The 23449-nt window shown below is 33.0% G+C and overlaps 2 protein-coding genes across 2 annotated transcripts; both read right to left on the reverse strand.

Annotated features, from left to right (window-relative positions):
- Positions 1-1659: 1659 nt before the first annotated feature.
- Positions 1660-14623, reverse strand: GDPD4 (PLC-like phosphodiesterases superfamily protein). Its single transcript, XM_028060756.2, has 9 exons — positions 14350-14623; positions 14151-14237; positions 13652-13749; positions 12791-12851; positions 12456-12536; positions 12168-12260; positions 4393-4482; positions 2095-2222; positions 1660-2008 (listed from the first exon to the last, which is right to left on the reverse strand). The coding sequence occupies exons 1-9, from the start codon at positions 14488-14490 to the stop codon at positions 1840-1842; spliced, it is 948 nt and encodes a 315-aa protein (XP_027916557.2). The 5' UTR covers positions 14491-14623; the 3' UTR covers positions 1660-1839.
- A 1309-nt stretch (positions 14624-15932) lies between these two features.
- Positions 15933-21718, reverse strand: ATSPS4F (Sucrose-phosphate synthase family protein). Its single transcript, XM_085670872.1, has 14 exons — positions 21244-21718; positions 20579-20668; positions 20019-20251; positions 19803-19866; positions 19464-19663; positions 18903-19383; positions 18672-18803; positions 18423-18554; positions 18150-18326; positions 18006-18059; positions 17814-17876; positions 16779-17609; positions 16468-16595; positions 15933-16356 (listed from the first exon to the last, which is right to left on the reverse strand). The coding sequence occupies exons 1-14, from the start codon at positions 21472-21474 to the stop codon at positions 16080-16082; spliced, it is 3093 nt and encodes a 1030-aa protein (XP_085526998.1). The 5' UTR covers positions 21475-21718; the 3' UTR covers positions 15933-16079.
- Positions 21719-23449: the final 1731 nt, after the last annotated feature.

Below are 23449 nucleotides of genomic sequence, written 5' to 3' on the forward strand. Positions count from 1 at the left end.
ACTTAACAAACTTAACAAATTTTGGAGATAAATTTTAAAATTTGTGAATGATTAAAAGCACTATTATAGATTAAAATGCATAAAGATTTTGATCCACTAAATGTTAAACATATTTCCTGTAAGCATTGAAATGGAAGTTGATAGAAAATAGAAGAAAGTGATTTATGTGGTTTCGAATTATCCATGTGAGCGTGAGATAACTTGTCCTTCTATATATCTTTTATGTTGATGATCCAGGGATGAAAAAAAAGAGAAATAAATCATTGGATAAATTATGGGACTCCTTTAAATAAATGTAACTTTTTTTCTTTTAAAAGAAAGATTATTGTAATTTAACTTATGTTTGGACATTATTTTCTTCTTTTTTTTGGAGGAAGGTAATGTACTACTTATTAGATATGGTTTGATTTTCACTTGTTTTTTAATTTATAATCTATGTAAATTATTTTTTATCTATATAAAATTACTTTTATGTAGTTATTACATACGAATTGAAATTTATTATTTAAAGTAGTGTAATTATATAAAATTGTTTAACATAAAATTATTTTATTTTATTTTATTTATTTTGCACATCAATCTATTTTAATTTTTTATTTCAAAATATAGTTTTCTCTTCTACTAAGATTTAGTAATATCTTTTTTTTTAATTTGAACTTTATTTAAAATATAATTTTAAAAAAATGATGAATATTTAAATATTTCTTAATATTTAATTAAATATCGTTTTTAATACAAAACTATTTTATTCATTTATAATTTTTTTCCTATTACAATAATCAAATTATTCAGAAACTCTTTATGTATTTATTTATTTATTTTAGTCCAAAAAGTTATATTTTTGAACTTTATTTTTTAATTTTTTTATTCCTTCAATTCAACTCAACATGCCAACAAAGGTTTAGGTTTAGGATGTGAAGTGTTAGATTATAAAATATTGGGTAGAAATCTCTTGAGGCATGATGATTGGAAGAAAGTAAAAACTTGGGCTCCATTTCTACTTTTTCTAAAAGAAGTTAACTAGTGTTTTTAAACGGACTTTCCTTATAATTTTTTAAGATCATATAAATTATTCAGGAACAAAACTTTGTTCAAGTCCAGGAACAAGGTTTTTCCTGAAATTGTTTAATGCAATTTCGTATTCAGGACTATTGATTAAGTAAACATAACTTCATAGCAGCTGATTTATACAATTGGTGGTATTGTTTACCATAAATAAAATAAAGAAATTACCCAAGTTGCACGTTTTTTTTAAACTCTAATATTTAAGAGGTAAAAAAATTCCTTTTTAATTGATAAATTTTATTAAAGAACATTAAAAATTAAAACATTAGTTGTGGAAAATCCATTGTAGATAGATCATTATATTCCTCATATTTTCATATAAAAAAAATGCCAGAAAAGAGATTATTTTAGTGTTACCAAAATCAATTTTATTCTGTGCAATAAGGTTTCATGTAATTAAGTTTCATAAAATCGTAAAAATAAGTCACGTCTCAATTTAGTGTAAAAAGCAACTATATACGTTAAAAAAATTGAATTTAATACTAAAAAGAATAACTTCAAGTTAAAATGAGTAAACAAATAAAATAGTGTTTAAAAATATTGGACTTAATTCTAAAAAAAAATTATTTCGTAAAATTATTAAAAGAACCGTAATAAAAGTAAAGGCAAAGTCTCAATAAACGATTTCATCTTAAAATCAAGAACTAAAATACCGTGTGACTAACTTGAAAAAAGTGATATAGTTGAGTTTGTTTTTGAATGTATGTTACAGAAAGGATTAGTATTTTAACGATCACAAGATATTAAGGAGGTCTAAAATTCTAGAAACAGATCTCATCGTGGTAATGAAAAACCTTCTTCAAGACATTGAAGCTTGATATCTTGCATTAAGCGTTTAAGAGAAGTTGGGTCGCTCGTAATAATAGCATCAACATGTTCCAACAACATCCTTCGCATGGAGTCTGGATCATCAACTGTCCAAGCATACACCTTTTTGTTCCTCCTGTTCACCACAACGCAAAAATATGCTAAAAACATGTGTTCCTGCTGCAAGTTGCCAAATGCCAAATGCTTAAAAAAATAAAATACCTGTGCAGAACACTCACGATCTTTTCATCAATCAATCCATGATACACACCAACAACCTCCGCACCTTTCATTCTCAACAAAGTTGACATACTTCCGGTTGAATATTCTCTCATTACAATGTAGCCAACCTGCATCATCCCAGACAGACACAACACTCAATGGAAGTTCAACCCAACATAACACATCTACAATACAATTCCAGCTTGCAGCAGCTTCGTAATCATGACAACAAAGATAATGATATTTTGACCCACTTTTTTTGATTCACTTTTAACTTACCATTTCAATCACTTTTAGATCATCACATCACATCACTAAAAAAAATCAAAATAAATAATTGAAGGGTGATCAAAGTGGTGGATTAAAAATAGGTCAAAATAAATGGAACAAAATATCTTATTCTGACAACAATTTCATGTCATCAATAGATACTTCTATACAAAAAGTTAATCAGGCACAGCTAAACTATTCAACTAAACCCCAAAGACTAGCAGTCTGTTAACGTCAATCTTATTTTCACTTCCTTGTCTCCAAACAAGAATGAATAACCTCCATTTTTTTAACTAAAGGTTAAGTCTTTATTTGTACTGAAATATTTAATAAGAATACCACCAATATGCACAATCATGATAACACTGCCTCTGCCTGTTATTTGTAGAATAATAAACTAGTACTTTTGGTTAAAGTTGGACAGGTAAAGACACAGTTCTGAGCTTTCTCCTCTCATGCTATTTTATACAGGTTTTGAGATGACTATGGGTGCGCAAAAGTATTTGGATTGAATTAAACTTCTAAGATCTGTAATAAAGTAAACTTAAACCAAACTGTTTTTAATAAAAATTGAACTTAATCACTGTGTTAGTTTAGTTTTAAATACTAAACAGTTAAGTTGGCAGTTAGATAGTAGTTCAGTGCACAGTTGAACTAAATTGTTCCATGACAGTTCAAAAATTGAAAAAAACGTAACATGAAAGTTTCAGTGTTCAGTGGTACAATATTAAATAACGAAACAGGATAAACAATATAAAAACATGAAACAAGATACACAATTTTTTTTTATTTAAAACAGTTGAGTTGAAGTCATTGACTAATAGAAATGTAGTTCAACTTCATGAAAAATTGTCTTAGTTATGAGTTCATGTTTAAATATGCTACCATACATATAAGTGCAGTGACCCCAAGAAGAGTTTTACAGACAAAAAAAAATGTCAGAATTGAAAATTTTTTCTGCAAAATTTGGATTTAGTAACAAATTCATAGCTTTCAATTATTAGTACTTTTATCTAAAATGTTATCAGGTGTAATGAATTGGTATGGGCATAATTCAATTCAATAAGAGTGAGGTTTAAGAATAATAAAAATGTAATATTTTAAAATGCACACCAGTTTAGAGAAAAGAAAAGTCCAGCTGGTTTTAAAAACAGTTTAGTTCAAAAGTTAATAAAATTCAGAAATAGTTCAGATCAATTTATTCAATTTGTTTTTGAATCCAGTTTAGTTCTTTAGACTACTTTTTTCAGTTTATTTCAACTTCCACACAAATTAGTGCAGTTTGATATTTTTTACCAACCCTAGACATGACTAAAGCAGACAGCTTTTGTAAGGTGTGTAATGTGCATTGTTATAAGGAGTTGATGGAAGTCATGCATGAGTTTCTCCTTTAGCCACGAGTAAAGACACGGCTCGGTTTTTCTTTTCTGTCGATTCTTTGATTCATCGTATGAGAATCTATATTCTTATCTTCCCCATTCTCTAATAATATTTCTATATTTCAAAAGAAGTGAATGGTAGCTTCCTATCTAAAATCCAATTTTCCATTCTCTGAAAGAATCACAAGTCGTATTCTTTAGTGCTGCAATGTAACTATCACTTATTAGAATGCTTCGAGGGCCCTGATGACTTCGTTCCCCAATAATGACTTAAAATGCAATGAATCAGCATAGATATCTGACAGCCCAAGGTATTTCCATGCACTGCAGAAAGAATTCTGTTATTTACGCACCACTTTTGCACCAACTCTCAGAAGCGTTATCTTTTATTAAGCATTAATTATCATTCACTCTTTATATTAAATTACTTGCAACGGCCATAATTTCAATGCTAAGTGGCTCTACAAGCTAATATAACCAAAATTACAATCTTTTGTTCTTATGTTCACTTACCATTTTAGACTGAAATCTTGAAAAAAAAAATATTAATGAAAAACTATCATAAAAACAGCAGAATATTTTCATACAAAATGGTAACATCAGAAAAATGAGAAGGCATGCAAACAGAGCTAAAAAAACTGCTTCTTACAGTAATATTTGATGAGAGTTTAATTACATCCCTTGCTACATTGTCACTTTTAGCCCATATGAGGCAGTTGCTGCACTGTGTCTTCCCCACCTGAAACAGATATATTGCTATTTACAGATGAAAACTACAGGCCCACAAAAGCAGAAAATATTTGGAAGATGTATATTGAACTAAATGGAAAAAGAAAAAGAGAAACATTGAGTTGAAACCATGTGTTTGTTTGAGAGCATGGGGAATTTAATAATATTGAGAAAACATAATCAATATAGCAAATAGAGGAGTTTTCGTTCCTCTAATAATAAAGATATGTTAGTAGAATAAAAATAAATTTTACGAAAAATAAAAATATGATCTTTATATCTGTAATCATGAAAATATGATATATAATAAAGATATGTTGTTCACTAGTACAAATATCTCTATACCAATTTCTCTCTTATGTAATGGAGATTTACCTCAATATATTTGGTTCTTTCAAGAAAGACAAGATTAGAGACAATATGTAATGCTGCAAGGTTGTCACATATAAGGCGTAGTTGAGAATTTTCTTCAAATTTGAGCTCTTTTAAAAGTTGCTTTAGCAATATGAGCTAATAAGTGACTAAAGTCATTGTCTTGTATTCTACTTCCACATTTGATCTTGGGACAACATTTTGTTTATTGATTTTTCCAAAAGATCAAATTACACACAACAAAAACGTAATACCCCAAAGTGGAACATCTATTATTGGGTGAGCCAATCCTGTCAGATCAGAGAACACAACAATTTGAGTATTCTTCTTATCTTAACAAATAAAGCCTTGGCTAGGAGCATTCTTAACATATCTACATAGGGATCTTTAAACATATCCACTTAGGGATCTATATAACTAAATCCAAATGGTTTTGACAAGGAGAGCTAAAACATTGATTTACTACACTTTGCATGAGCTGCCTTTATTGACACTATCAGAACAACACTAACAAATGTGTTTACCACCTAGGTTAGTTTTGTTTAGTTTCTTGAGCACACTTCTATTGATCTATAAACAAAAGTGTCACTTCCATGTACAAACTACACGAGAAATATAAAATTAGATGTTTTTGTTAGATTTTGTGTCTTGAGAGTTGGATACTCTTAGCTTAAGTTTTTATCTTAGAGAGTTTCTTCATCAAGTGCTAAATCAAGATTGCACTTTTCTTCCTTGCTTCAAGAAAGGTGGGGTGTTCTAATAATCTCTTCCCTTTTCCTCTTTTCAATCTTGCTCTTTGTTCTTGTGCCTATTCTAATTTTGTCGACAACATCCCTTCATCATCTCCATGAGATTGTTAGTGTTCTTGGATTAAACACTTTCAAAAGTTGTTAGATTATCCCTTTCCTAAAGATGACTCCATCAAGTATGGGGATGGGAAATGTTCATGTTAGATATTGTTTGATATTATTAAGATATTGTTAGATATTGTTAATCACAATATCAAACAATATCTTCTATTTATTCTATTTATTTTCAGTTACTCCTTTCAATTGTATCTCTCTCTATTATAAATAGATTATCCTATGTGTGGTTTATACACAAGGGAGATTAATCTCAAATCCTATTTTCTTTATTCTCAACATCTTATCTAGAGCATAAGGTTTCTTTATTCTCAACATCGAAGTGTCAGTTCAAACCGGCACCCACACGGTTCTGATCACCCCGACCAAGCGACCTCAACGCCACCAGAATCGTCGCCATCGGAGTAGCGACACCCCTCACACGCTGATCAAAGTCGCGCCTCCTCCTGTTTTGCCATCTCTCGTGGCAGTGCGTCGTCCACCGTCTCCAGCAACAATCATTTGTGCCAGAATCGCCTCGTTCTACTCTTTCTGGATCTGGTCTCGTTGATCCAATCAGACCTCTTTGGTATTTTAAGGTTTTTTCTCTCTTCCTCCATGACGTCTTCCGCTGCCACTTCCAGTTCTGAAATCTTTTCTGGTGTGTCTAAGCCATCCATCTACATTATGTTAACATGCACTTATGCATGGACAAGTTAACTAGCCCTAATTATGCCACATGGTCATCAGACGTCAGATTATGGGTTACATGGTCGTCCTCCTTAATCTGCTGCAACTGTTCAGACCGATCTTTCCCCACCTTCGTCTACTGGGAATCCTCTTCTTCTGTTTCGTCTTATACACCTGCTATGTTCAACAAATTTCTCAAATGGTATAAGGATCAACAATCTTCTCGTTCCATTGCATCTGTCACACACACAGGTACAATTTTTGTTGGCTGACCTGATCTTCTTCTCCTGGTCCTTGGGTTTTTGATTCATGAGTCACTGATCATATTTCTGGTAACAAATTTTTGTTCTCTTCTTTATCCTCTCCTAATCCTTTTTCCTTTAACCATTGATAATGTTCTTTATGTCCCTAGCTCTCCTTTTAACCTGTTGTCCATCAGTCGTCTAACTCGTTCTCTTGCTTGTATTGTTTCTTTTACGAACAATTATGTGTTTACAAGACTAGAGTTCGAAATAGGTAATTAGCACAGGATGAGTCTCATGGTCTTTATCATCTTCGTCCCTCTACACATGTTGGTGCAGTTATGGAGTCTGTCTCTCTTCTTCATGCTCAGTTAGGTCATTCAAGCCTTGCCAAGTTATAGCCACTTGTCCCAGTTGTCTCGTTTGGTGTGAGTCGTGTCAATTAGGCAAGCATAGTCGTACTTCCTTTCCTCGTAGTGTCACATGTGATGCTTCGTCTCCTTTTGCCTTGGTTCACTCTAACATTTGGGGTCCTAGCCAATTAAAGTCTACTTTAGGTTTTCAATACTTTGTTACTTTCATTGATGATTATTATAGATATACTTGGTTATTTTTAATGAAAAATCGTTTAGAATTATTTCATATCTTTCAATTTTTTTTTAATGAAATTAAAACTCAGTTCGGTATTTCTATTAGAGTTTTGCGCAATGATAATGACCGTGCATATCATTCTCATTCTTTTAAACAATTTATGGCTTATCACGATATTTTGCATCAAACTTCTTGAACGTAAAAATAGGCATCTCATTGAAACAACTCGCACTCTTTCAATTCATGGAGTTGAACATTTTTAGAGTGATGTTATTCTTACTGCCTATTATCTCATTAATCACATACCTTCTTCGAGTTTAAATAATAACATACCTCCTTCTATTTTATTCCTTCATGAACCTCTTCATCCCATGCCTCTAAAAGATTTTGGGTCTACATGTTTTGTTCAAAATTTCAATCCTGGTCTTGACAAGCTTTCTCCTAGATCACATAAGTGTGTTTTCTTAGGGTTTACAAGATCACAAAAAGGATAGAAATGTTTTTCTCCTTCTCTTAACCATTATTTTGTGTTTGCATATGTCACCTTTGATGAGTTCTCCCTTTATTTTAAGAGTCAATCTTGACCTCTGCCTCCATCCAATCCTGTCAAAACTCCTAGTACCTTTAGTATTCCCATTGTTTGTGACCCTCTTACTATGTTTTCTTCACCATCGGATCCTGCTCCACAGTTAACTTCTTCTCCACCGTCCCTTTAGGTTTATAGTAGCAGAAACTGATCGCAACCATCACAATGTGTACTCCACTCAAGTGCCAACTACTTTGTCTCCTCCAACTTTGACACCTGAGTCTTACCTTCTTATTGTCCTACGAAAAAGTATGCGTTCTACCCGTAATCCCTCTCCCCATTATATAGCTTTGAGTTATCATCGATTGTCATTATCCTTTTATACATGTTTTTTTTCTCTTTCTTTTGTGACCATTCCAAAAATTGTCCGTGAAGCTTTAGCCCATCCTAGTTGGCATAAGGCCATGACAAATGAACTAAGTGCTCTTCATAACAATGGAACATGGGAACTGGTCACGTTATTGTCTGGGAAATTTATTGTTAGTTGCAGGTGGGTATTTGCTACTATTGATCGCCTCAAAGCTCATCTTGTGGTCAAAGGTGATACTCAAATTTTTGGGTTGAATTTTGGAAATACCTTTTCCCTCGTGGCAAAGATGGCTTCTGTTAGTTTATTTATTGTCATGCTTGCTCTTCAACAATGACCATTTTATCAACTAGATGTTAAAAATGTTTTCCTCAAAGGTGATTTGCAAGAAAAAATTTATATGGACCAACCTCCTAGGTTTATTGCTCAGGTGGAGTCTTCTGGGATGGTATGTCGTCTTCGTAAATCCCTATATGGCCTAAAACAATCTCTTATGGCCGGGTTTGGAAAGTTTAGCATGTTGTTCAACAATTTGGTATGACTTGGTGTGAAGCAGATCATTATATCTTTTATCAACACTCGAGGGCTAGATGTGTTTACTTGATAGTATATGTTGATGACATCGTTTTTTACAGGGAGTGACAATGTTGTACAACAATTTGGTATGATTCGGTGTGAAGCATATCATTCTGTCTTTTATCAACACTCGAGTGTTGGATGTGTTTACATGATAGTATATGTTGATGACATCGTTCTAATAGGGAGTGACAACCACAACATCTCTCAGCTGAAACAACATCTCTGTCACCATTTTCAAACCAAAGATCTTGACAAACTCAGATATTTCTTGGGTATTGAGGTGGTACAATTTAATGAAGGTATTGTTATATCTCTGAGGAAGTATGCCATGGATATTTTGGAGAAAACTGTGTTGGTGAGTTCAAAGTTTGTTGATACACCCATGGATCCCAATATTAAACTTCTACCAAATTAGAGGGGGTATATATCTGATCCTGAGCAGTATAGAAGATTGGTTGGAAAATTTAATTATTTTACCATTATTCATCCTGACATTTCCTTTGCAATCAGTCTGGTAAGTCAATATCTTAATTCCCCATGTGAAGATCATTGGAGTGTAAACATTCGTATCTTGAAGTATATTAAAAGATCTCCTGAAAAAGGACTGTTATATGATTCTAATAACCATACAAAAGTTGTTTGCTATTCAGATGCTGATTGGGCAGGATCCCCTACTGATAGAAAATCTACTTTTGGGTATTGTGTCTCCATTGGTAGTAACTTGATCTCGTGGAAAAGTAAGAACCAGATTGTTGTGGCAAAGATCTAGTGCAGAATATAGAGCTTTGGCCTCAGCGAACTTGTTTGGCTCAAGCAATTGCTTAGAGAGTTATAATTTGGAGACGTCACTCAAATGTAACTTGCGTGTGACAATCATGTTGCTCTTCATATTAGCTATAATCATGTCTTTCATGAGAGGACCAAACACATTAAGATTGATTATCATTTCATTCGAGAAAAGATTATGTCCGAAGACATCAAGACTGAGTTTGTTAACTCAAGTGATCAATTAGCAGATATTTTTACTAAGTCTTTACGAGGACCTAGAATTAATTATATTTGTAACAAGCTTGGCACATACTAACTTGAGGGGGAGTGTTAGATATTGTTTAAATATTATTTGATGTTATTAAAAGATATTGTTAATTACAATATCTTCTATTTACTCTATTTATTTTCAGTTACTTTTTTAAAATGTACCTCTCTTTATTATAAATAGATTACCCTAGATTAATCTCAAACCCTATTTTCTTTATTCTTAACAGTTCACTTACCCTACAAGCAGATAGGCTATTTCTAGAATTTAACCTCTTGATATCTCTAGATCACAAGGAATAAAAGCCTTAAGGGGGTTCGATGTAGTTTTTTAAAGTTGGTGTATCGAGTTTATGGTAATACCCCCGTAAGAGCAGGCTGTTTCTAGAAGCAGATAGGCTATTTCTAGAATTTAACCTCTTGATATCTCTAGATCACAAGGAATAAAAGCCTTAAGGGGGTTCAATGTAGTTTTTTAAAGTTGGTGTATCGAGTTTATGGTAATACCCCCTTAAGAGCAGGCGGAAAAACTATATTCGACCCCCTCAAGGATATTATTATAATTATATGAAATAAGTCTATAACAAATAGAAATATATGTTAGATTATGAATCCAATATAGATTAACTATCAATGAGCAATAAACCTTTAATTAATTGAATAATCCCCAATACCCCAAAGAGTAGTATGCGAAAGCATACCTAGACTGAATGAAATCTGATCTTCCAACTCTAGAGCACAGGTTCCTCTTGATTTGTTCTTCTGATGGGGATGAAGGGAACAAAACAAGAATATAACATATGTGCTTACAAATGAGACCATAACTGCTTTATCTAACCTCTGTCGATTACTTTTTTTTAAAAATCAATATTTTTAATTTGACCTCTCATCAAATTAGAATATTACATATGGTATCTACATAATTAATATTTCATGACATATATGCTCTTAGCCATAAATTTAATAAATTAGATCACTTTATTACTTTGGTTAAATAATATAATGGCGCTAACACATTTAATTATTTATTATATATAAGTAAAGAATATTTAAGTAAAATTCGTATATTCTTACCCTTTATATTTTTCATAACCCATTAAGAATGTAGTTTGTTTTCTACAATCTTTTCCATATACAATTATGTGTAATCAATCAATAAAACTCTGCCATCACACTCAACGAAGTTTTAGCTTAAAACATTTAGAATATCTATGTATCCAAATAAATGATAGCATATTTATCTAAATGTTTTAAGCTAAAACTTCGTTGAGTGTGATGGCAGAGAAATGTCAACGGTAGATTTATTGATTGATTACACATAATTGTATATTGAAAAGATTGTAGAAAACAAACTATATTAATAATGGGTTAAGAAAAATATAAAGGGTAAGAATATACGAATTTTACTTAAATATTCTTTACTTATATATAATAAATAATTAAATGTGTTAGCGCCATTATATTATTTAACCAAAGTAATAAAGTGATCTAATTTATTAAATTTATGGCTAAGAGCATATATGTCATGAAATATTAATTATGTAGATACCATATGTAATATTCTAATTTGATGAGAGGTCAAATTAAAAATATTGATTTTTAGAATAAGCACGTATGTAATATTCCAGTTCTTTTCTCTTCATCCCCACTAAAGCAAATCAAGAGGGAACATTCAAGTGAGGTGCTCTACAATTGGAAGTTCAATTGTTTCCAATGGTCAATACAGGTACGCTTTTGCATATTGCTATTTGGGTATTGGGAATTGCTTTTTTGATTAAAGGGTTTAATTGCTTATTTGTTATTAATCTGTTTGAGTTCATAATCTAACAATTTAACATTGGAAAAAGTGAAATAAATACAAGCCCAACAAGTCTACATTAAAGATTATATGCACAATAGCCAGGAAAATTTTTCATCATGCTGCTTATACATCTTCCATAAGGTTATCAACTCAAGGGGGCAACTAAAGCCTTTGCATAGTATTGTGTCAGACAATAACCCTATGTTTGTTTATGTGGAAGGAAATAGGAGGGAGAGAAATAGGATAGAAACACAAGATTTGCACCATTTGTTTGAAAACAAAATTAGGAGGGAAGTTATTTCCAAAAGACCCATACAAAAAAATTTCTTTTGAATGAAATGGGAAAAAATTATCTCCTTTTTTGCGGTAGTTTTTAATATTATAAAATAATTTTAAAAAAATATAACATATAAAAGATTACATCTACTAAAAAACTACATTTTTCTAACTATTATAAAATATTTTTTATATAATTATCGATTTTCTCCATTCATCCTTTTTTACTCTAACTCCTCCTTTTATCATTCCTAGTTCATTCCTTCATCCTCTTTCCTCTTTGTCCCTGTCCTTATTCAAACAAATCATAAAGGAAAAAGGAATTGAAAATCACAAGTAGATGAACATGTAAGGCACAGAAGTATTATACTTACAGCAGAGAGAACATCTTTGGCAAGCTCTTTCTCATAAAATGGGGGTCCAACCTTAACGTCTAGAACTATCTGTCGCACTGAATTCACAGTTAACTAGAAAAAAAGTATAAGTCAAAATATATAACACAGAAAGAACATTTGAAGAGATAATTGTCATCAATAGAATAAATAAAATACAATATAAAAGATGAAGCAAGTATAGCAAACATGGTGAAAGGGATAGATCTAAATTTATTCAATAAATTAAGGGGGAAGAAAAGAAACAGCATCTGAATCTAGTGAACATACCATCAGAGCATCTTGGATTGTAAGTATAGTTTCATCAGTAAACTTCGAGATAGACTGTTGAGAAAGACTAAGCTCTCTTATCTACAGAAATAAACTGAACACAATCTTAGTCAATGTTACTCCTTTCTGAAGTCTTAAAGAACTCTCAATAAGGGAGAAAAAGAATAAAGGAAATGTTCTTAAAATGTATGTACGTGTACCAACACCAAAAATGCAGTCAACTTTGGTGCTTATAAAATAGCAGGACCACCTAGGAAAACAAAACTAGAAACCCCAAAAACAATACACTAGCAGCTATACGAAAAGGATGCACAAAATGAAAGCTGCAGTCTCACCTCGTTTGAGTTCATGTGACCAACTTTTATACTATCATTTCCAGTTAACTGCTGCAAATCCCTGCCTGCATCGTGTGAGAATGAATCTCAAAGTGGTTATAACCCTATCTCTTCACACAAAAAGTTTTAACTCAATCCTTAAACAATAATAATTAATACAAAAAAATGAACAACTTGATTTTTTTTTGCTAAAATAGAATCTGGGTTTAGCTATATTTTAACTTTCAGTATGGTCCTTTAAGTTAAAAGTTTCCCCTTGGTCCCTTAAAATTGTTCTGTTAAACCAAATCTGTTTTTTCATTAATTTATCACACAAATCCGGTCAGATTAGTGACAAGTGGCAAACTGTGAGAGAAGATGTCCCGTTAGCCAAGATTGATAGCCATACGGGAAAAAATGAACACACTAATTTAATCTAACAAGGAAAACTTTTTCAACTTGCGAGACTAAACTAATACCTAATTGCAAGGGAACAAAGTCTATTTTTGCCTGATTCTTTCAAATACTAAGATACCACTGCATTTAATTGAGTTAACAAGTTGTTTTCAAGAAGTTTCACTTTGGTCTCTGAAGGGATGCAACTGAAACCTAACCGAAATGCAGATAAAGGAACAAAATTCTCTGTTAGCCTAATTTTTTCAAGTAAGGTAGAACTTCATCTAATTGAGTTAAGAAATGTGTTTTTATCAAGCTGAGCCTAGGTACAGCAACCAGTGATCACAAGAAAACCTTAAATACATGACAAGCATTTTCATGAAATCTGTTGACTTCAAATAGGCAACAGAAGTGAGATAGAAAATGGTTTCAACCAATGGTAGTACAGAAATAGAGTAAACGACGTTGAGAAGAAGGCAAAAGTACCTGTCGTGAAGGGCAAACAAAACTCCATCTGAAGAACGAGAAACGTCGATCTCAATGCAATCCGCGTGAGCCTGGACAGCGTGGAAATACGAAGCCATCTGCCAGCAAAGAGAATCCGAAATCAGCAACCACGACATAACATGAAATGAAAAACGAAAAACGAAGAACACAAAAATCAAAAGAATCCGAAATTAGAATTTATAACAAGAAATTAAAGAAAATAAAAAGGTTAAAGGAAGATCCCGAAATCAGCAACAATAACATGAAACAGAAAGAAAGAAAAAAAAAGATTAAACGAAGAATCCGAAATGAACAATTATAAAACGAAATGCAAAAAAGATTAAACCAAGAATCCAAAATTATCAACTATAACATGAAAAGAAAAGAAAAGAAAAAGGTTGCACGAAGAAAATAGAGCGAAGAAAGAATCCGGAATTACAACTATGACATAAAATGAAAAAAAAAAACGTAAAACGAAGAAAAAGAGAGAGAAGGCTACGGTGTTGGGAGGAGCCTTGGAAGAATCGCCACCGTGCGCGCAGACGAGAGGAGGATTGTTGAGCCAACGACACTTCATGAGCTGAATCTGCGGCGCAGTTACAGTTATATTGATTAATTACATACGAAAACGAAAACGAAAACGGCGCAGTTTATTATAAATTGAGATTATCATAGAGCGAGTGAGAGGAGAATGGAACCTGGTGGAAGCGTCGGAGGCGAAAATGGAAGAAAATTGGAGGAAGAATGGCGAAGATTGCGAGAGCGAGAAGGATGAGGTTCCGCGAAGGAAGCTTAAACAGTCTTCTTCCCGTTCTAGGTCTTGCGCTTCGCATCATCATTCTCGCTTTTATCGAATCGCCGATCGTTTCGTCTCGTTTCTTTCTGGAGTTACGGCGAAGGAGACGACGCAGAGCAATAGCACAATTGGTGACCCAATTTTCATGCCAAATCACGTCAACAAAACTTAATATTTTTTGAATCGTTCATTTTATAAGCACGCCTTCACGCACCACTATTAAATCGTCAAAATAAAAATAAAAAATAGGTTTTATCATTTTCAATTATAAATTTTATTTTTCCAACAAAAATAGTGTCATTTGGTAACATTTAATTAACATTTTTTTATAATTTATAAAAAGTTAACCTAAATCTATTTTTTCATATTTTGGTACTTCTAAAAAATCTTTAATTTTGATCTCTCTAAAATAATTAACATTATTTTAATTAATTGCACACATAATTTTAAAGATAGAATTATTTTTTTACATCCTAAATCGAATTTCGTCTTTATCATATTCTTTCTCACAATTTCATTCCAAAGTTTATGAATTATGTATGACATTTTCAATAGTTAATCATTTACCACATTATCGGGTATATCATACATTCATTAAATATGGGATGAAATTCAATTGTGCTTGAAAATTTAGAGATTAATATCATAATTAATCTTAATTTTAATTTATATATATATATATGAGTAATTATTTGTACATTTTTGTTTAATGGGTTAAATATGTTTTTGGTCCATTAAGGTTCAGTGAAATTTGAAATTAGTTCCTTTTTAAAACTTTTGACCATTTTAGTCATTCATCTTTAACAATACGTGAATTTAGTCCTTCTAACAAATTCAAATTTTGTTAAGTTTATCTGACGTTTCAAGCGCATTTCATGATAATATTTGAATTGAATTGTCTACACTGTTTGACACACTTTCGCTTCAACGTTAACTCAAATATTATCATAAAATGCATTTAAAATGTCAAATAAACTTAACAAAATTTGGTAAGAATGATTAAATCCACACATTTCTAAAAATGAATGACTAAATTGATATAAAGTTTCGAAGAGGGACTGATTCCAAAATTCACTAAAACTTGATGGACCAGAAACATATTTAATCCTTGTTTAATTAATCGGATGGTACTCACTTTCGTTCAGATGTGTCAACTTGGTACCCACTTTTAAAAATGTGTCAATCTAGTCCTAACTTTTGAAAGGGTGTCTTATTCAGGTCCCAGACAAAAATTACTAAAGCCGTTAACTTAATTCACGATTTTGACCACTGAATTTTGATATAAATATCAATACTTAATTTTGTAAGTCATTTTAAATATTAATACTATTAACAGTGTTAATAATTTTTTTGTTGAAAATAACCTAATTAAGGTATCTTTTCAAAAGTTCAGACTCAATTGACATATTTAAATGAAAGTGGATATCATCCGACTAGTTAATCCTAATTTTTTTAAGTAAAGCATGAGTAATTGACAAAATAATATGGTGGAACGAAAAACCAAATTGGAGATGTATTTGTTGTGTGTTATTGAAGCTGAGGTATACATTGTATACTGTGTATACTGTGTAGTTATTTCAATGTTTATGGATGGTGAAATTAAGAAACAGTGACCAAAACAGAAATCATGATTCATGATACTTTGAGATGCTCCAGAACTGCTGAAATATCACAGTCCTCATAGTTCTTCTCTGCATAAACAATGTTGGGGCTATCTTGGAAGAACACATCTTCTCTTTTGTAACTGTCTTCACTCCGAAGAAGCCTTTCACTGCCACATTCAGCAGCCCCTCTCAGAACAACTGTTTTCTGTATGCCACCCATGAGTTCTTCATAATCTGTATCTCCTTTTTCTCCCACAAATACAACCACTTTCGATAGATCAATCCCCCACTTAACTGACAGGTACCTAAATGCATACAAAACAACAACATCAGACACTTTCACATGTAGTTTTATCAACATTTGAAGTTCTTATATATGTGTTGTGTTGGGAAGAATCAACAATGTTCCTCCTCACCTTAATGCTTGCTTTCTTGAAGCAAACAGTGGTATCACATTCAATCTCACTCCTGCATGAGTGTAGACAAGGTTACAACGTAAGCCTCTCATTCGAAGCCTCTGCCGCAGCTCATCTATCTTCCGGGTCTGCAAAAGTAATTTGTTAAGAAATGGACTTTAAACTTAACTCAACCCTGTAAAACCTATACAACCGACTTATAATATTGAGGTTTGTATTTATTTATATACTATGAAATTATCTTATCTCTCGAACATAATTGTCTCTATTTTAAGCTACAACACTTCAAGAAAAGAAACATGTTATCTTACCTTGGCTTCATGCTTCAAACTATAGGATAAGCACCTTGAACTGCAAGCACTTGCATACTCTACAATGTCATTCTCCTCTTCATCATCAATTCTAGCAAGCCTGGGGATTGTTGAGCTAATATTCTCACCTGGCCAAGCATACTCAACATGGGCCTCATAATCAGCATCAGCCATTAAATCTTTCCATGGATAATACATTTCACTCCCACTGTTGCAAACCAAAGCATCAAATTCCTCTATGTTCACTTGGCAGCTGTTCAATGCTTCAATTGTCTCTTGTAAACTTAAACCAGTGAGCAGCACCACACCAATCCTACCTGGTCGCACGACTTTCATCACATTCAAGATGATTGTCTGAAAAGCCTTAGCCAAGTTTCCATCATTATCATAACAATCAGCAGCTACCACCACAAGACTCTGCCTCCTACCAGGGAAGTAACTGTTATTAGAATTGCCGGTGGAAGAGACCCTGCTCATGATTGTTTCTATGATCTGTTTCTGCCTTGCTGCAGGGTCTGTTTCTCCATTCAGCTTGGAGTCTCCTTCGGTGGAGAATCTAAAAGAAATGTCTTCTACATCTTTCAATGAGTCACTTGTTGGTTCTTCAGCAATTGGTGTAATTTCCAAGAGGGAGGTGGAGCGGCGGTTCCTGCCATGTTCAACATGGGAGAGGTAGTTGCGGCAGTGTTCAGGCCATGAAAAACGATGGATGTTTTTTAGGCCGTTTTTGCGGCATTCTAGCCAAAGATTTTTGTCTGCAACAAGCTTTAGGAGTGCCTCTTCTATGGCTTTCTGGTCATGTGGATCAATCAAGAGTCCATTGTTGAGTGCCTAAAATGATATGTAACACATGATGAACTAACTTGAATAAGACAAATACTTTAAAGAGAAGATAAATAAAATGCAGATTGCATGCTTTTCTACATCTTGTGAAAATGGTATGAACAATAAATGGATCACTTGTCTGAGAACACAAAAGGTGTAGTAAGTGAGAAGCTAAAATAGGAGAAAATGGATTTATAATTTGTAGTATACCTTCAGAATATCCACTGGCCCTCCATTTTTTGTTGCAACAACAGGTAAACCATAAGCTGCTGCCTGAAATGTGTGAAGAACAAGGAAGCAATGTAATTTTCCATATTGTGTAAATCATATTTCATAAGCTAAATGTCACTGCCTATAAGCTATCTGAAAATTAACATCTGAAGATCTAGTTTAGTGATTTACCTCTATTAGTGTGAGACCAAATGGTTCCACCAGGGCAGGGTTGATAAAAACTCCCTTCAAGTTATAACAACAAAGACTTGATTTCACATCCTATCAAAGTCAATACATAATAAGGTGTTTTCAAGTTTACTTCAAAGAATGCACCTTTGTCTTTGCAGCCAGACGATATATCTCTGGAACTTGAGATTGCTTGTGATGCTTGGGGTAAGCCACTTGACCATACAAATCATATTTGTCAATGAGCTTGAGCACCATGGTAAGAACAGTAGAGCTGCTGTTAGACATTTCTTCTATGTCATCTCTGTTGCCAAGTATGAGGGTCTGCCATGAAAGTAGAAAGATGTCACTGTATCACAAGCTGATAATCATATGGCAAATCTACATTTAATTTTTCAAACACAAAAATGGAAAACTCACCAAGTTAGCTAGTTTCCTTAGGGCCTGGCATTCCCCAAAGGCCTTGAGCAAAGTCATGACATTTTTCTTAGGGTCAGGGCGTGACAAGGCTAGTATTGTTGGTTTGTGAGGATTTGTGAAAAATCTCATTATCTGCATGGCAAAACAAAAGTCATAGTTTTTCATTTGTTGTGCTTATAAGAAATGTGCTAATGCTATGCAAGAATTGCTGTGGTGAAAAAATGGTGACCGTAGGGAAGATTGTAAGACCTCAGACCAAATTGGAGGCAAGTTCATTTTGCTTTGAGCTCTGTTAGATCCAATGAGTGACTTGAGATCCCCCTCACCTTCCACTGTGTCTTGTGTTGTGACATAGCTGAAGTCCATGCCTGGTGGAATGACCTAATGACAAGATTCAGCAGAAAGACACACATCAGCATCTGTGAACATTGTTTGACAAGACAAAACCATGAAGCAAATAGAGACATTGTGCATACGTACCACCATCCTTGGCATGTGTCTTCCAAGGCAACTCACTCCACGTCTTCTCCTGACCCTAAGCTTCCTCTCCAACTTGAGATCATACCCATCATACAGTCCCCATTGCTCTTCAATCTCTTGCCTTGTGCTAGTGACAACCATTTCAGCAGCATCCACACTGAACTCCTCAGCCTCAATCCTCCTCATGATCTTGTAGGTTGCATTTATGGCCTCCCTAGAGAGCCTCCCTTGCTTCAGCAACTGCTCAAACTTGTTCCGGCCTAACGAGTGACCGGTGAGCACCATAGGCACATTCAATGCACCAGATAAGTGTGCTGCTACGTCCCCAGCATCAGCATAGTGGCCATGGATAACATAAGGCCATGTTGGCTTTCCACCATTCACTTGCTCCCCCAAAACTCTTGCCATGTTCACAATGTGACTCAGAGCACTATCCACAAATTCAGGTATGTGTGGCCAAAGGGATTCTTTTGGTATGTACCTGCATGAATCAATGCATTCTACTGATCAAGTTGCGTTTTATGACCTTACCCCAAATGGAAAATCATGTGTGGGAATTACTTATCACGAGGTCCACAAGGAAGACGAATGATATATGCTCCTCCACAGTCACTGCCATCTGTGGGGCAAGACAACATCTCAATAGGTTCTCCATAGCTGGAGTCCACTTCTGGTGAAGCTATTTGTCTAGTCAAGAGATCAACACGGTAAATTCCTTTTGTGTTGGCTAGAGCACGAGCAAGCTCCACAACATATTTCACCTGAAATTGGAGCAAAAACAAATAAGGGTGACAAGGTGGTAGCCACATGACAAGAGTTTATCATGTTAAGTTTGGTTCTTAACAAAGCAAAATATTATAGCCATAGGACAAAATTTTGGTTGTTAAGGTAAAGAAATACCTGACCACCAGTATCAGAATCTCTCCCAAGTTCCATATTATCGCCTCGTACCAAACCATGAATACTACACGACAACATTAAAACTGTTGTCATGAATACAAAAAGTTATGCAATGAGAATGTAAAACAGTTTTATACTATTGTGTGATCAGAATCCATTATGTATGAGAAATTTGATGGCTATTGCAGTAACATAGCAACAATGATTTCTGAATACCTGATAAGGACAATATATAGGTTCCTAGAGTTATCATCTTCCGACCAAAGTTGCATTTCAGAACAGATTCTGGAAATATCCTCCTTGACATGCGGCTCCAAACCATTATTATTGGCATCACCTTTTTCTTTCTCACCTTCTGAGAGCTCAGAAAGGTCATTTGCAGCATCATTACGCCCTTCTTCACGATCAAGACGCTTTCTTGCAAGCCTTTGAGCATCATCCCATGCAATCTGCAGCACTTAAAGTTAAAGCTAAACCTTTGTTCTAGGAATAATTAAGTTTAAATTCGAGGGTTTAACTACTTTCAAGTGATGAAAGCTAAATTAAATGTAACATAGTTTATTCCATATTCAAAGTAACATAATTATATCATACTAATGATATCATCTTAATAAGTGGATTTTTGTATAGCTCAGCTTCACAAAACCAACTTATAAGGTAAAGATTTCACTCCACTTATATACTATCTAGACTCAGTTCTAGTCGACTTAGAATTTCCAGCAGAATTGAGATAATGAGAAAGCATGTAATGATTAGTGATAGTAAATTTAGGATACCTGTTTCCTTTTGCGAGTGAGGTGCCATATGCGCCAGCACATATTTTCCAACCTGTTACTACGTTCACGGCTATTCCTTGTAGATGTTACCTGCATAATGCATCAATCTCCATTACTCATTCTTCCACTTAGGCTTACACAAAAGTGCATCTTGAAGGCTATAATATACTTGCAAGTTGAAAACTCTTTTCTCTTTTTGTCAGTTCATGCATATGGTTGAATTTACTTATGAACTCATGCAACTAATTCTGTAATCCTGTTTTTATTCAAAAACTAAAGGGAATTAATATGTAAAAAAAGAGATAATTTCACATTACAAATCAATAAAAAATAATTATTGTAAAAATAAACAGATTTATTATTTAACAATAGAAACAATTGGTTAACAGCATCCTCTAGATGCTATCTCCCACCCCACAAAAAAATTATTCAGAAGCTACAATTTCTCCCTTTCTGTAAAAGTGGTCCCAATCCAATGTAAATATTCTTCTATAAAACATCAAAAATTTTGTGCCAGACGAAATTCAGCTATAATTTGTCATCAACCTAAATACCAAAACATACAATATATTGAATGTAGTAATATCAATGAAAACTGGTTTTGTGGCATATTAATCAAAATTTCTGTGACTAAATCAGAGAGAGAGAAGTTTATTTAGACAAACCTTAACCCAGGTCCTGTAGAGTTCATGTTCATCAAAGCTATTGACAACTTCTTCAACAAAGTACTTGGTGGTGGGATTAAACAACTTTTCTACCCTCTCATCTTTATCATCTTCTTCAAACTTTGCAATCTTCACTTTATCATCATTCTTCTTCTTCTTCCTCCTCACACTGCTTCCCACGTCCAATATGGCCTCCAAATAACCATTTAGCCATTCATTCACAGCAGCCATGTTTGAACAAAAAGCAAGTAAACCTATTCTTCACTTTGCAACCCACTTGAGATTCAGTGACATCATTGTATCATGTTCTTGTACATGATTTGTGACTCAAAACCATTGCTGAAAATGCATACAAAACAAACTGAAATTTTGTTATGAAGATAAAACAGAAAGGTAGAAGAAGGTATTATATTGTGAAAAATGGTTGCAGTTTGAAGCTGAGTTGCATAAATAAGCTCTCTTTATAAAGGTTTTTTTGTTTTTCTTCATCATGTCATTTTTATTTTTATAAAACATTCCACTAATAACTGGGAATATTATGTACATTTTTTGAAAGCTTGTGAGAATATAAGAAATGGGTGGCTTTGATTTGATTCCCTATCTCATATTCCTTGCATGAAAACTATTGTTTGAACCAAAATATGAAATATCCTTATTCTTTTGTTATATTCTCCATTTGCCTTCATAATTTATTCAGTTGCCTACTTGAACCATCTAGGTATTTGCAGTGTATATGAAGTTCATGCACTTTCAGTGGGATAAAGAAAAATCTAACATTTCCTTTAGCAAAAGAAGATAAAGTTTATATAAGTAGGCATACCTAATTAAAGTTGTTTCTGTAACATATATTTTGCAAGACATCTGTTAAACAACAACTGATATATATTTATACCTTACTGCTTTTATTCTACTCAAAGGAAGATAACGTATAGTATAATATCTTGCATGCAATTCATTAATTAAGTTCTTTCTATTGTCATACCTAAATATAACTATTTTTGTCTTTAAAAGAATTAGATGCAAAAGCAAAATTTAGTTCAAAGGGGAGAAAAGTTATCCTACTATTGCAAACTAAAACTTAGTTAAGTGAAGGTTGGTTTTCTTGCTTTTTCTTTATGTTTTCTACATGAATGGTTCAGTTTTTTAAAACTTTTTTAAGGTTCAATATATCAACTCCAAATTTTGGAAATAAAAACATTACTAAATGAAATGGTACAAAAATTATTTATTTTGTATTAACCAAGATGATCACTCCTATAAAGTTGGCTAATATTTATTGGTGAATCATGAATCACCATAATGACTAAAAAAATAATTTTTTTAAAATCAATTTAAACAATCAAGATAGAAACTTTTTCATATATTTACACAATTATCATATTATGATGGAATTTTCATTTTTCAAGGCATTGACATGGCCTGTCTCATTTATGAATGATGGTCCAAACCTTTGATTTGGCATTACACGACCAATTGACCATGTAAAACAAAGCATCATATATTTTGGTACTTTGTTTTTTATAACTTAAACTTTTGAAGATGGCATCAAAGAAGATCCAAAACAAGGGTGAGTTGATAAGAATCTAAGGAAAAGAATGGAATTAAAACGAGAAGAGATAAAGTGAAAAAAGGAAAGAAGTGTAGGTACATACACTAGAGGAATGGGAAACACAAAAAAACAAAACAAAATAAATAAAAAAAAAAACCAAAGGTTGTGGAAAAGAGATGCATGTGAATGGACATGAAATGAATGAAGGTTACATCAAAAAGTAAAGATGGAAGATAGGTATTATTAAGTATGCAAGCATGAATTAAAGAAATATGGAGCTCAACACTAGGAATTGGGAAAAGGGAAAAACAAACCCAAAAGAATATTTCAAGGAATATTCAAATCTATCATCTCATACTTCTAATCACTCAACTCTTTCTTAATTTAGAAAATTGGTTAAAACCTATTAACAACATATTAGGACTAACTTCTTAATTTAGAAATTGCTAAGGACCTAGTAAAAATATATAAAGACTAAAGTTCTTGACTTAGAAATTTGGTAAGGACCTATCGGCAACATATTAGGACTACATTCTTAATTAAGAAATTGGCAAGGATCTACTAGCAATATATAAAGACTAAAGTTCTTAATTTAGAAAACTAGTAAGGAGTATTAGCAATATATAAAGAATAAAGTTCTTAATTTGGAAATTTGGG

Source organism: Vigna unguiculata, chromosome 1 (genome assembly GCF_037176805.1).
Source record: "Vigna unguiculata cultivar grain cowpea cultivar isolate G323 ecotype 2 chromosome 1, ASM3717680v1, whole genome shotgun sequence".
Taxonomy (NCBI): Eukaryota; Viridiplantae; Streptophyta; class Magnoliopsida; order Fabales; family Fabaceae; genus Vigna; species Vigna unguiculata.